We start from the raw sequence: 12579 nt of genomic DNA, 5'->3' as shown, positions 1-12579 counted from the left end.
TATGGTCCCGGATTTCCCATCTAAAAAGGGGGGGAGGGGAGGGGCCTGCCTCTCTAGGTGACAGGTGCAAGGTGCCTTGTTCTCCCATCCCTAAAGTGGCATGTCCACCTGTCCTTGACTGGAGCGAAGTTCTGTCCCCTCACAACACCAGACCCAGCCCTGGCTTTTAGATCTATCTGGGTAACTGTGTTTCCGAGTGTGACAAATCACCGAGCCAGGCCTGGTACAACTGACACCCTCCCACTTTCCATGGTCAGGAGCCCTGGTGTGGTGAGCTGGCTACTTGGCTGAGTTTCACATTGAAGTGGAGGTATCTCCCTGCCATGTTACTTTTTATCATGTCCTCTTCTAGGTCATGGTGGAATGCACATCTGGGGGCTGTCCTCAACTCCTAGAAACCGTCATGGTTCTTGCCCCATTGGGGCAGAACCCCCAAATGTCCACCTTCGGGGCCCAGTCCTTTGAAGGGCTCAGCTGATGAGATGTGCTCTTGATTATCCAAGTGATGATGTGATTGCAGGAACAACACACCCCAACCAACATTTTCATAGGTTCTGCCCCCCACTCCAGGGGAGGGTGTGGGAACTGGGGCAACAGGCAGGTTAGTTTTTTTTCCACAGAGCAGGACACAGGACAAGATAAGGCTGGCTGGCCTTGCCTCAGTTTCTCCCCCGTTACTGACAGCATTATCCTGTGCTGGGTCCCCAGGATATAGTGTCAAAAAGGACCATGAAATGAAAAGAGGAAATAAAGGATCTACCTAAAGACTTACACGTGAATTTTTACAGTTCTTACCTTTGTCTAAGGCAAAAACCAGAGAGGACCCAGATGTTCACCAGGTGAATGAGGGAAAGAATTGTGAATTCATACAAGGAGCTATTACTCAGCAAAATACCAATACACAAAACAACCTGGATGAGTCTCAAAAATATGTGCTGAATAAAGCCTTATACAGAAGTGTGCAAAATGTTTGATCCTCTTTGCATGAAGTTCTGGAACAGGCCAAACCAAGCACTTCACAGCTGAACGCACATCACTGGCAGTCTGGCCTCAGGGAGGACAAGATGAGGAGGGGCACGGGGGGGGGGGGGGGGGGGGGGGGGTTTGAGTGATGAGCACATTCCAGGCCTTGCTTCTTATGGTCACATGGGTACACGAATTTGTCAAAACCGAACTATACTTAAAAGAGTTGTATTTTTCTTTGTGTAAAGTATATTTCAAGTCAAATTCTTTTAATCAAGAACTGTTTTTCTAAAGTAGAGTGAAAGGCAAATCAGTGGGATAAAATACTTGCAAGTCATATAATCGAAAAGGACTAATCCAAATACATGTTTAGGGAAAAAACATCACCCCTGACTGGTGTAGCTCAGTGGATTGAGTGCCAGTCTGGGACCAAAAGGGTAGCTGGTTCGATTCCCAGTCAGAGCACATGCCTGGGTTGCAGGCTGGGTCCCCAGTTGGGGACACTCAAGAGGCAACCACACATGGATGTGTTTCTCCCTCTCTTTCTCCCTCCCTTCCCCTCTCTAAAAATCAATAAATAAAATCTTAAAAAGAAAAAAAAGTATAGGAAAGGGAGAGGCCAAAGAACTTATATGCAGGACTCAGGGACATAAACTAAAGTGGGGGAGCGGGGCAGGGGGATTGCTGGAGGGAAAAGGAGGAAAAAAATTTGGGATAACTGTAACAGCATAATCAATAAAATATAATTAAAAAAAAAAAAACGCCAGCCCTGGCTGGGGTGGCTCAGTGGATTGAGTACCAGCCTGCAAACAAAGGGTCATCAGTTTGATTCCCAGTCAAGGTGCATGCCTGGGTTGCAGGCCAGGTGCCCAGTAGGGGGAATGTGAGGGGCCACCACACATTGTTGTTTCTCTCCCTCTCTTTCTTCCTTCCCCTACTCTAAAAATAAATAAATCTTAAAAAAAACAACAAACACTACAAATCAGTAAGAAAAAGCACAAAAGTGGGCAAAAGCACTTGTAATCTAAACAACTACCAAACATATGAAAAGGTACTCACCCTCGTTAGCTACTGGGAAAATGCAACATCAGCCAAAGGTAATAGATACCACTACACTCTTCTGAAATGCAACAGTTCTAAAGTCTGACAATACTAAGTGTTGATGCAGGTGGAAAGCTACAAACAGACACTCATTCACTCCTGGTGGGGGCATGAAATGTTTGTGGTCCAGCTGCAAAAGCACACACACCTTACTACTCAGCACCCTTGCACATCACACAACAGGCTTTAAACAACACTTGCCCTGTGAACAAGTATAAACATACTTACACAGTAGAGAAATAATACAACACAAAAATAATGAGCTCCTCACCACTAGCAATGAGAATCATAAAGTCATGACCCACCCAACAAGTCACAGAAGAGACTGATAGTGTGCCTTCACACCCGATTCCAAAGCAGGCGAAAAAGGAGAGGTGCTGCTAAACACATCTGTAGGTGGTAAAACTTGAAAAGCAAGGTGTCCACAAAGCTTGGGATTCTGGGCCCCTCCAGCCAGCAAGCAGCCCAGGAAAGCTTCTGAGAGGCTGTCATCTTCTGCTGCTTTACCTGGGTGATGCTTACCTGAGTGCTTGCATTACAGTTATGTTTTTAAGTGTGTAAATATGATTTGTGCACTGTTCTGTATTCCACTATATTTCAGGATTTTAAAAACATGAAGTTCATTATGTACTGATATGGACCCATCTCCAGAACATGTCATGGGGGAAAAGCCACAAGCAAACAGTGTATACGATAAGCTGTTTCTGTTCATTTTTTAAAAATTTTGTTTAAAATAGGATGCATATGTCTTTGATTGCTTATGTATTTCATGCCTCCAGGACGTCACATTAGAACCTGCAAATATGTCTCAGGGAAGGAGGGCCAGGAATACCTTATGAATGACACCCACTTCAAAAGCAAAGATTTTTTAAGTTTAAAGATAAAGTTTCTATAAATGAACAGCTCTCAGTCCTTTCTTCCTACACCTAGTTCTCTTAATTGGGACAATGTCCCCATGTGCTAGTGTATTTTTCTGAGGAAACTCAAGCAAATGTAAGTCTCTATTCTCTAACTCACTGGCAGGGTCCTCTCTCTCTACATAGCACATCACAGCTGCTTTTTCTACTTAACAGCCGGTCTGGAAGTCTGTTCCTCCAGCGATACAGCCCTCCTCCGTATTCCAGACACCAGAAATCCTGCACGCAGACTGACCATGCGGGAACGTGTAACCTTTGCCAGTGCCAACACCCCGGGTGTCTGGGTGAAAGGAGGTGATGGGAGGTGGGACTTATCAGCACTGCCAGGGGTCTGTCACTTCAAGGTATTGGAACTGCAGGAGGCTTTTGAGCAAGGGTGGAGGCCCAGGTGAGACCAAGGGTTTGGCCAGCAGTGACAAGGGTCATGTCCATGAACCCGGGGAAGGCTGGAGAGGTTGGAGGTGTTTGTCAGGAGCTTTGCATTTGAGTGTAGAGGGAACCCCTGGAGACAGGGCTCTGACCCCTGGCCCCAGCAGGGGTCCTTCCAGAGATCCTCTGCCCCTGACCACAAAGCTATAAAGGGGACACAGGGAGCAGGGTTCTCATGTCTGCACAGGGTTCCCAGGAGGGCAGGGACGGGGTCCTCTCAATGTTAGATCCTTGGCACAGGGGCTGACACACAGTAGGTATGAAGGAAACATATCAAGACCTATAATGTCAGTGACCTCCCCTCCATGAGCCTGTTTCTACATCCATGAAGCAGGGATGCTTCATGGGCTGTCTGCAGTGCTTGGATGAGCAATGGCCACTCCACATGTGTACATATACATTATGTACACACACACACACCAGGCATGGATGGAACACACAAGGTCCAGCTTCTCACAGCGCTTCAGTTCTCCAGTATTTAATTACTGAGCACTCACTACGTGCAGGCTGTTCACAGCCTGTGTGTTCATTAACCCGCTGAATTTTGACAAGAGGCACAGTGAGGTCTAGTTCCTTGCCCAAGGCCACACAGCTAATGGCCCCGGTGGTTAACTACCTGTTACCACAGGTTATGATGAACAAAAGGCTCAAGATACATAGGCAATGAGTCAAGAATGGAGACCTGAGACAGCTGTGACACCCTGAACAAGAGGCAGCCTCCGGAAACAGGAATGTGAGAGGCCACAGGGCCAAGTAGAGCTCGGAGGAGCTGTGGAGCTGGAGGGGCAGGGCCCCCAGGGCCTTCTGTGGCAAGCACACAGAGCAGTGAGAAGCCTGCGGCTGGATGGAAGGAGTGCTCACACTCTCAGTGCAGGAGGAGGTACAAGTAGGTGGGCCAGGCCCTCAGACAAAACAGCCTGTTTGAGGACGTGGCAGGTGGCTGGCGGGAAGCCTGGGGCTGCCACCTCCCTGTTGGGTGGCTTCGGTCAGACAGGTGGAGGTTCAGAACCAGCAGCCACGGCACAACGGGGCCTCTGAAGTCCCAGCACTTTCCTCACTTCCCTTTGGGGCTCCGGAAGGGACTTATTACCTGCTCCAAGACTGCAGCAGGAAGGGCCATCCTGTGACCTTCTGACTGGAAGAGGGCCACTTCTCTCCTGAGGGACAGCAAGCCCTCTCCCCAAGTCCGTACCATGAGTGCCTACAGGCAGGGTCCACAGACTATAAAGACCTGGACGGTGAACACTTCCACCTTCACAGGCCAGACTGGGCTGGAACAGAGGCTCAGATGGGCGGATCCAGCCCACATTCAACGTGCTGACCTCAGTCTGGAGTCCCAACCCTTGGGAAATCCAGACTCTACATATGTTCATGGATGAAAACCCTGTCATTTAAGGTCTTGAAACCACCTGGTTCCAGCAGGGTGAAATTCTCAGGATTCCAGAGGACTTCGCTGGTTCCATTTGCACTTTCTAATGTCTCACCAAAGTTGTCTCTGATGTGCTGAACACAGGAATTTCCACCAGCCCCTTCCCTCAGCAGGGAGGCTGAACCAAGCCCTGCACTGGGGCTGGGCCCCTCCACCTGCACCTGGTCCCTCCAGTCCCAGCACACTGACCTGTTTGGTACCAGTGAGTGTGGGTACCCTCTGGGAACAAGCTAACAGTTCTAGCGACACAGCCTGGGATGGACACACACACACACACACACACACACACACACACCTGAAGGGTCAGGGTCACACAAGGCCTAGGAGAGGCAGTTGAAGAAAGCTGGCTGATACCTTTATTGATCTGGGGGGGAGGGGGTGCTCAGGAACTCTTGGTGGGGCGGGCCCGCTTCCTCTTCACCATCACGGGCTTCTGGCTGCGCAGGATGGCGCTGGCCCTGCGGATGGCAGCCATGCGCAGGTCTGGGCGGTACTTGTTCTTGCGGATCATGTGCCGGATGCTGCTGAGGGTGGCCCGGGCGTTCTTGTTGATGGTAGTCCGCACATAGGAGGTGGCCGGCTTTCGTTGGCCTGGTGAGGGAGAAGGGGGCCCGCCCCAGGGGTCAGTTGGATATCCTCCGTCTTTGATGCACTTTCCAGGTGTGAGGGGACACTGCACCCTGAGCACCTGAGTCTTGGGTGGGCAGGTAGCCCTGTTTTTACACATGGATTACGGGACACTCGCAGTGACCACCCAGGCCAGGCCATTGGCACTGTACAGGCATCTCCTCGTTGCTGTGTCTCAAACAGCACTCACCATCATCTCACTGTATGGAGATGAGAGCACACACAACGAACGAGAACTTCTGTCCAAAGTCTCACATGCACACAGAGCTGTCATAGGCCACCTGACTCCAGGCAGAGGGAGGTGAGGCAGGTACCAGCCAGACAGAGATCACTCCCAGCACTGCAGCTGCCCCCGCCAGACCCCTGGTACACACTGTGAACAAGGTCTGAAACACCAAGCCGGAGGCCTGGCCCCAACAGTGGGGTGACGGGGGGCCACGGAGGAGCAGGGGTGAGGAGAAGCCTTGGTGCACAGGTGGAGTCTGGACTCCACTACCCAGAATTCTGCCAAAGACCCCTCCCCACACCTAGGCTATCGCTGAGTCACTGACCCAGAGCAGGGCCCATGTTAATACCTCACATCAGTCTGGTTCCTGACAGCCTGGGAAAGGCCATTCCACCATACAAGAGAAGAAAATTTTCAGAACCCTACACACCCTGAGGAAGAGGGGTCACTCCCTCTGGCAGGCAGGAGGCACTGGGATCTGGAGTGGGCAGGCCATGCAAGATGCTGGGCCTGACCCCTATCAGAAGCTGCTCCTAATCAGGGACCTGAAGAAAAACTCACTTCTCTTAAAAACCGCAGCAAAGTGAAGTGATGGAGGTATAACCCACGACTCAGAAAAGCCCCTGAACTCCTTGACCTCCACTGAGGCACTAAAGTGGCCCTGTCCGTGCCTAAAGGTGCAGTTCATGGGGGTAGGTGCTCTGCTTGAGTGCACACAGCAAAATGTGGGTCAAACTGCTGCTTCTGACCCAGCCTGTCACTTCCTGCAAGTAGGAGGAAGGGAGAGCATCATCTATTTTGCCTAAATTTTCCCCAAGAGTAGCAAGGTGGAGACATCCACCTCTACCTGGGGTGTTTGAAGGGTTTAATCTGAAATCATCAGATTATGTAACCCTATAGTTCAATGCAAAACACCATTCCCCAGAACATACAGTTCAGTTCTTACTAAAAAGACTAAGCCATGTCACGGATGGTGGAGTGGCTAAGGCAAGTCAGCTTCCCAGGGGAACACCCTGACCCTAGAATCCTCGATTGAGAGGCAGAATTACTCCTTTTCCCATCAGTGAAAAACCACACAGTTCCCTGTCCCCCACAGGGGCCATGCCAGGGGAAACGCTCACCAGATCTCCGCTTCATGACGACCACCACACCTTTGCCATCGGCTGCTGGCTCCACACCCACCGTCTTGCGGTGAATCAGCCCGTTGTAGCGAAAGGAGTTGCGGGCCTTAAGATTATTGGGTTCCTGAAAGAGAAGATGCACAGGGATCGTGAAGAGGGGGAGGACACGGCGACCGCGAAAGTGCCCCCCCACGCGGACCCACGCGTCCAGGCCCCACTTACGGTGCTGTACGTCTGCTTGTTCCTCTTGATCAGGAAACTAGAGCAGTTCCGGATGACCATCCATTGCAGGTGGGCAGACATGGCTGGAGCTGCGGGGAAAGAGGACCGGGGAGATGTCAAAGGGAGCTACAGGCCGACACCGACCCCGGGGACCCCACTAGGGCAGAGGGAAGGTGTGAGTAGGAACCTGGCGAATGCGAGCGACGTGAGGGCAGACAACACCAAGGAACTTGCCAGGCGGGGCTAGGCGACCTAAGAAGGCGGCGGGGCTGAACTGCGGGGAAGAACGTGAGAATCTACAGCGCCTTCGGGCGGCGGGGCTGGGTGTCAAGGACGCGAGGGACACGAGGGACGCAATGAGAAAGCCCGATAGGGAAAAAGCTGGACTGCGGGCACAGGACCCGGCCACGCGGACGGGCGGAAGGCCTCCCCTCACCTCCTGTCGCAGCAACAGCCGGAGACGGAAAGAGGCACGTAAGGGGCGGGGCGACGCCTTTAATACCGATACGCATTTCCGCTTCCTCTCTGAGCTGCGGAGCGTCGTCTCCAGATTCCCGCCTCCGGGGCGGCTCGGAGATGTTCGGCTATTTCCGCCATGCCGTCTCACTCCGCTCGGAACCCTTCGGATCTCTTCGGCGGGAGACTCTGGGGCGTGTTCTCTGACAAGGAGCGAGTCCTGTCCCTGCGAGTGTTTCAAAGCTGGGTTTCCGAATGGGTGGAGCTCGAGAGACCCCCTCAGTCCCTTTTCTCAGCGGCTTCTCCCTAAAATTGCTCACCCAGTGCTTTGCACAGGGTGGGCGCTCAATACACATTTGTTTTAGAATTTGTTGTTTATGAATGACCAAGTGACAGAGTGAACTATTTAAGCTTGGCCCTGGAGTCTCGGTATTTCCGGTCTTCCTAGTAAGCCCTCGACTATTGCCGTGGAAGGCTCGCTCGGGTATCTTCGGAACTCTCCGGAAACGCTCTTCGGAGAAGGGAGCCACCTTTCTTTATTGGCCCATGCCCGGTTCGGATCAGTTCGGCAACACTCGGTCCCACTCAGCCACGTTCGGAATCCCCGCAGCCCCCCTTAAGTTCCCCTTTCAGGGTCTTCTTACAATAAACTGTTAAAGTGTTGGGTTTAGAGAGAAACTAGACCTTACTTCTCACAGACTGCTCCACCCACGGGAGCGTGGATTTCCTCTTTGGGCGAATTATTTGGAGGAAAAGAGACGTGCCTGGGGAAAGGCTCTGGTTCGTTCCTTTAGGAGTCCCGTACCTGTTCGCTCAGCCTCCTCCCCATTCTATGTCCCACCAGCTAAAATTCCTGGAAGTCTGTTTTCCGTTTATTTCGACCTCGTTTATTTTCTGAATCATCTTTAAGGGGTAGGAGCCTTGCCTGATGTTACCCGAGTCCTCCGCCTCACCAGCACAGGACTGGGCGAGACGCCTACGGAACAAAAGCACAAGCTCCATGAATCTGACGGTGGGGTCAGAGTCCTGGGAAGGGTCCACCTTTGTGCCTTCCGTACATTGCCTGGGTGGCACCCAGGAGGCTCCAGGGAACAGAAAATGAGTGAGCGAAACCTCGGCTCCGCAGGGCCCGTGACTGCTCATCCCTGCGTCCCAGAGGTGCTCGTGTTCGAGGGCCTTGTCTGGTCCTTGTTTTTGACACTACCTGTCCCCACTGTGGGTGCACAGAAGGCCCCAGAAGGCGGTCGGAAGAGAACAAGGCCCAGATTCCCGCCGCGCCCCGCCCTGCCTCTATTAGAGCGTCCAGAATATTTTCCATGTGTTATTTCCGCTCCTCGGGGTGCATGGCGTCCTGGGCCACTCTTATGCCTCAGCCCCAGGCCCAGCACGGAAACTCCGGCCAAGGAGCACCCAGGGCCCGTCCGTAATCGCCCGGCTTAGTTGACGGGAAGGCAGCCGGGTACACCTGGCGCTGTCCCCGACCCCGCCCCTGGCCGGGCGGCACCCGGAAAGCTCCCCGCCGGAGCCAGAGCGGCGAAGCAGGGCCATGGCGACAGCGCCAGCAGTGTGCGCCCCGCAGGGTCCCCCGCCGGGTGCACCATCCCCGCCGGTCAGCACGCCCGCGCCCGCGCCCGCGTCCGGCTTGGGCCGTTGCCGGATGGCGTTGCTGCTGGCCGTGGCGCTGGACGTGGCGGGCATGGCGGCGCTGCTGACCGGCGTGTTTGCGCAGCTGCAGGTGCGCGGTCGTGACTTCGGCGACCTGCTCATTTACTCCGGGGCGCTGCTCGTCTTCATGAGCCTTCTGGGCTGGATCCTCTGGTACACCGGCAACATCGAGATCTCGCGCCAGGAGCTCGAGCGCGACTACGGCCTGCAGCCCTCTGCGCTCGCCCGCCTCGCGCGTAAGCTCTCCCGCCGCTGGTCGGCGCCCGCTTCTGCCACGGCGGGCCAGCGTACGACGCCTGACTCCCGGGGAGCTCGCCGTGCCACCCGCGCGCCCCCGCCGCCCAACGCCGGCTCCCGCCGAGTACGCCTGCAGCTAGCCACGCTTGAGGCCGCGCCCGGGGCGGCGGGCGCCGGCACAGACTGAGCCCGAGGTGAGGTGCCGGGAGGCGGGGCGGGGAAGAGGCGGAGGGACGACTGGAGAGACGGCAAGAGTGAGGGGAGAGAGAGAGGGACTGAGGGGAGGGACTGTGGGAGAAAGAAAGGGACTGAACCAGAGATGGAGAGGACCTAGGGGAGAGAGGGAGGGACAAAGGGCAGGAAGGGAGGGACTTCGGGAAAGATGGAATTAGAGACACAGGGGAAGATGGAGAGGTAGAGACAGTGGAGCGAGAGAGACACAGGACCAGGTCAAGACAGGAAAGGAGAGAAGCAGAGTAACAGAGACCCAGAGGATGGAGAGAGCAGGCATGAATGCCCCCTACCCCCTCTAGATGAGAGAGAGACGCTATTAGATTGGAGGTCCCTCCCTGCACTCCAACCCCCAGGCGCATCAGATCCCATGTACTCCTAAGTGTACCTGGGTCTCCAAGGTCACTACTCTTACCACCCCCATCCCAAGGGAGGACACCGAGGCCCAAAATGATGCCACCTTTTGTCCAGGGGCATACAGCTGGGATTCTCCTGACAAAACGTGTAAAGAGAGTGGGAGTAAGAGTGGGAATGACCTACCAAGGCAGGAGAGTGATGGCGACACAGACCAAGACGCAGGGAAGGCTCCTTACCTCCCCTTTACCCCTCCTCTATTTTCTATTCCCTTTCCTAAACACACTCTCCAGCATGCATGCCTCTGCTCAAAGACCTGCTGTGACTCCCCATTGCCCTCTGGTTAAACCCATGCCACTCATGTGTGCCCACCGTGTCTCAGCACCACACCTTCTCTGCAGGTGTGACATCCCTCAGACCACTGACAGCCAGGTTCTCACACCAGTTGGCCTCTGTTCATGCTCTCCCTACAGCAGGAGTGCCCTTGCTGTCTGTACTCCGCAGAAAACTTCCCATGTGTCCTTTAAGATCCAACTCAACTCCGCTGCCTTTCTCTGGGTCTTCACATTGTGAGTTACCCTTTATTGCTTGTATCATCATCCTGTGTCATGTCTGTGTGTGCTGGTACTGTCTCTCCCCCCCAGCAGGGAGCCCCTGAAGGTGAGGTCTGAGTCTCTGGTGTCTATGTTCTTAGCAAAGAGAGAACCCAAGGAATCAGAGGTTGATGATTACCTGAGTGGACAGATGAATGGATGAATAGGTGGATGGATTGCCTGGGTAGGTGAGTGGATAGAGAGACAAATGGATGAATTGGTGGATGGATGGATTAGTGGGTGGATGGATGGATGGATGAGTTGATGGATGGTTGAATGGGTGGATGGATGGATGGGTGGATGGATGGATTAGTTCATGGATGGGTAGGTGGATGGATTAGTTGATGGATGGATGGATGGATGGATGGATGGATAGATGGTTGGATGAGTTGATGGATGGGTTGGTGGATAGATGGGTACATAGATGAATGGATGAGTGAGTGGATGGATGGATGGATGGATGAGTTGATGGATGGGAAGATGGATGGATTAGTGGATGGATGGATGGATGAGTTGATGGATGGGTTGGTAGACAGATGGGTACATAGATGAATGGATGAGTGGGTGGGTGGATGCACGGCTACATGAATGGACAAATGGATAGTTGGATGAATGGATGGATGGATGGATTGATGAATGGGTAGATTGGTTGATGGGTGGCTGTGGTTGGATCACTGGATGGCTAGATACGTTGGCTGATGGATGTCTGGTTGGATAGACATGATTGAATTAGTGGGTGGGTAGATGTGTGAAGGGGTGGTAGGCTGCATGGTTTGGGCAGACAGGTAAGAATGTGGATGAGTGGATGGCTGGGTTTGTTAATGGGTGGACAGGTGGGACAAATGGATGGGTGAGTGACTGAATCCCTTTCTCAAATGGAGTTTCCATAAAACAATTAAACTTTACTGTCTTAAGACTTTCTTTGTATGTGATGAATTAACTTTTCTTTTATATATCCAGAGCAATACTAGGCATACACCCTTCTTTGTGAGAATTGAAAAAAATAGTCATATGTTCTGTCCTGTGGTTCAAGTGAGGAAACCATTTCAGGAAAAGATGAACAGTTGTATGATAGGTGAAGCCTGAGCTAACACAAAGTTTGGCATATAATGTGGAAACAACCACCTGTGGTTACAGTTACCCCTGAAGAATGCTTTATTGTGCCCACAAGTCTCCCAGTGCTGGGTGGACCTCCATTATGGGAACTGCCTGCCAGAAACGAAAGGCCAAGCTGACTGCAGTGTGGGCCCTTGTTAGCAGGAGTGAGTCGATGTGGCTGGATGGATAGATGGGTAGTTGGATGGATGGATGAGTGGTGGGTGGATGGATGGATGGATGGACGGACGGATGGAATCCAGATACAGAACTCCTCCTCAGTGGGGAAGGTGAGGGGCTCCCAGCACGGGAAAAACAACTTGAATTTTCACAGAGGGACCCGTGGGTCCTGACTCCAGTGCCCCCCTGACTCTGGGGCCACACTTCATAGAGTGGCCTTGAAAACCCACCTCCACTTTCATCATTTGTCCCTCTCTGTCATCTTTCTCAGTCTCTGCCTACCTGTCTCTCTTTCTCTGCCTGTCCCTTTGTCTCTGTTTCAGTCTTTCTCCCCGTCTCCCGTGTCTTTTTGTCTCCACACCTCTGCCTGTCTCAGTCTCTCATCCCCCACCTGTACCACTGTGTCCCAGGGAGTTAGAGTCCCGTGCACGCTGCAGCCATCAGGGCACGGAGGGGTGAGGAGCCAGTGGGCAAGTGTGGGAGTCCATGGGCGAGGGGCTGAAGCAGGTGGAAAGGGCTTCCCCTGCATGTCCCAGGCCACTGGGCAGTGGGCACAGGGAACATGTGGATATGAGCACCCCAGCAGCTACTAACGCTACCCTCCCTCCTGCAGACCAGCTCATGGCCCCACCTGCCAGGACCTGACCCAGACGTGCAGCTGCTCCCAACATCCTGTAGCCGCCAGGAGGCCTCCCTGTGCTCCTCCGTCACCTGGATAAATGACTGCCTCCCA

The 12579-nt window shown here is 53.3% G+C and overlaps 2 protein-coding genes across 3 annotated transcripts; one reads left to right on the top strand and one right to left on the bottom strand.

Annotated features, from left to right (window-relative positions):
* Positions 1-5167: 5167 nt before the first annotated feature.
* Positions 5168-7621, bottom strand: RPL28 (ribosomal protein L28). The gene is made up of 4 exons (XM_028529582.2): positions 7472-7621; positions 7036-7124; positions 6814-6937; positions 5168-5430 (listed from the first exon to the last, which is right to left on the bottom strand). Exons 1-4 carry the CDS (start codon positions 7545-7547, stop codon positions 5222-5224), a joined length of 498 nt encoding a protein of 165 aa, XP_028385383.2. The 5' UTR covers positions 7548-7621; the 3' UTR covers positions 5168-5221.
* Positions 7622-8895: 1274 nt separating this feature from the next.
* TMEM238 (transmembrane protein 238) lies at positions 8896-12579 on the top strand. 2 transcript variants are annotated; one of them, XR_004900168.1, is made up of 3 exons: positions 8896-9587; positions 10452-10547; positions 12460-12579. XR_004900168.1 is itself a non-coding variant. In XM_028530234.2 (2 exons), the coding sequence occupies exon 1, from the start codon at positions 9038-9040 to the stop codon at positions 9578-9580; it is 543 nt and encodes a 180-aa protein (XP_028386035.1). In that variant the 5' UTR covers positions 8899-9037; the 3' UTR covers positions 9581-9587; positions 12460-12579. The 2 variants fall into 2 exon arrangements, 1 of the variants encoding a protein (XP_028386035.1); XM_028530234.2 differs by lacking the exon at positions 10452-10547 and having other exon boundaries at positions 8899-9587.

Source organism: Phyllostomus discolor, chromosome 12 (assembly GCF_004126475.2).
Source record: "Phyllostomus discolor isolate MPI-MPIP mPhyDis1 chromosome 12, mPhyDis1.pri.v3, whole genome shotgun sequence".
Taxonomy (NCBI): Eukaryota; Metazoa; Chordata; class Mammalia; order Chiroptera; family Phyllostomidae; genus Phyllostomus; species Phyllostomus discolor.
The sequence above is the reverse complement of the archived record's forward strand: the minus strand, read 5'-3'. Positions and strand labels throughout refer to the sequence as shown.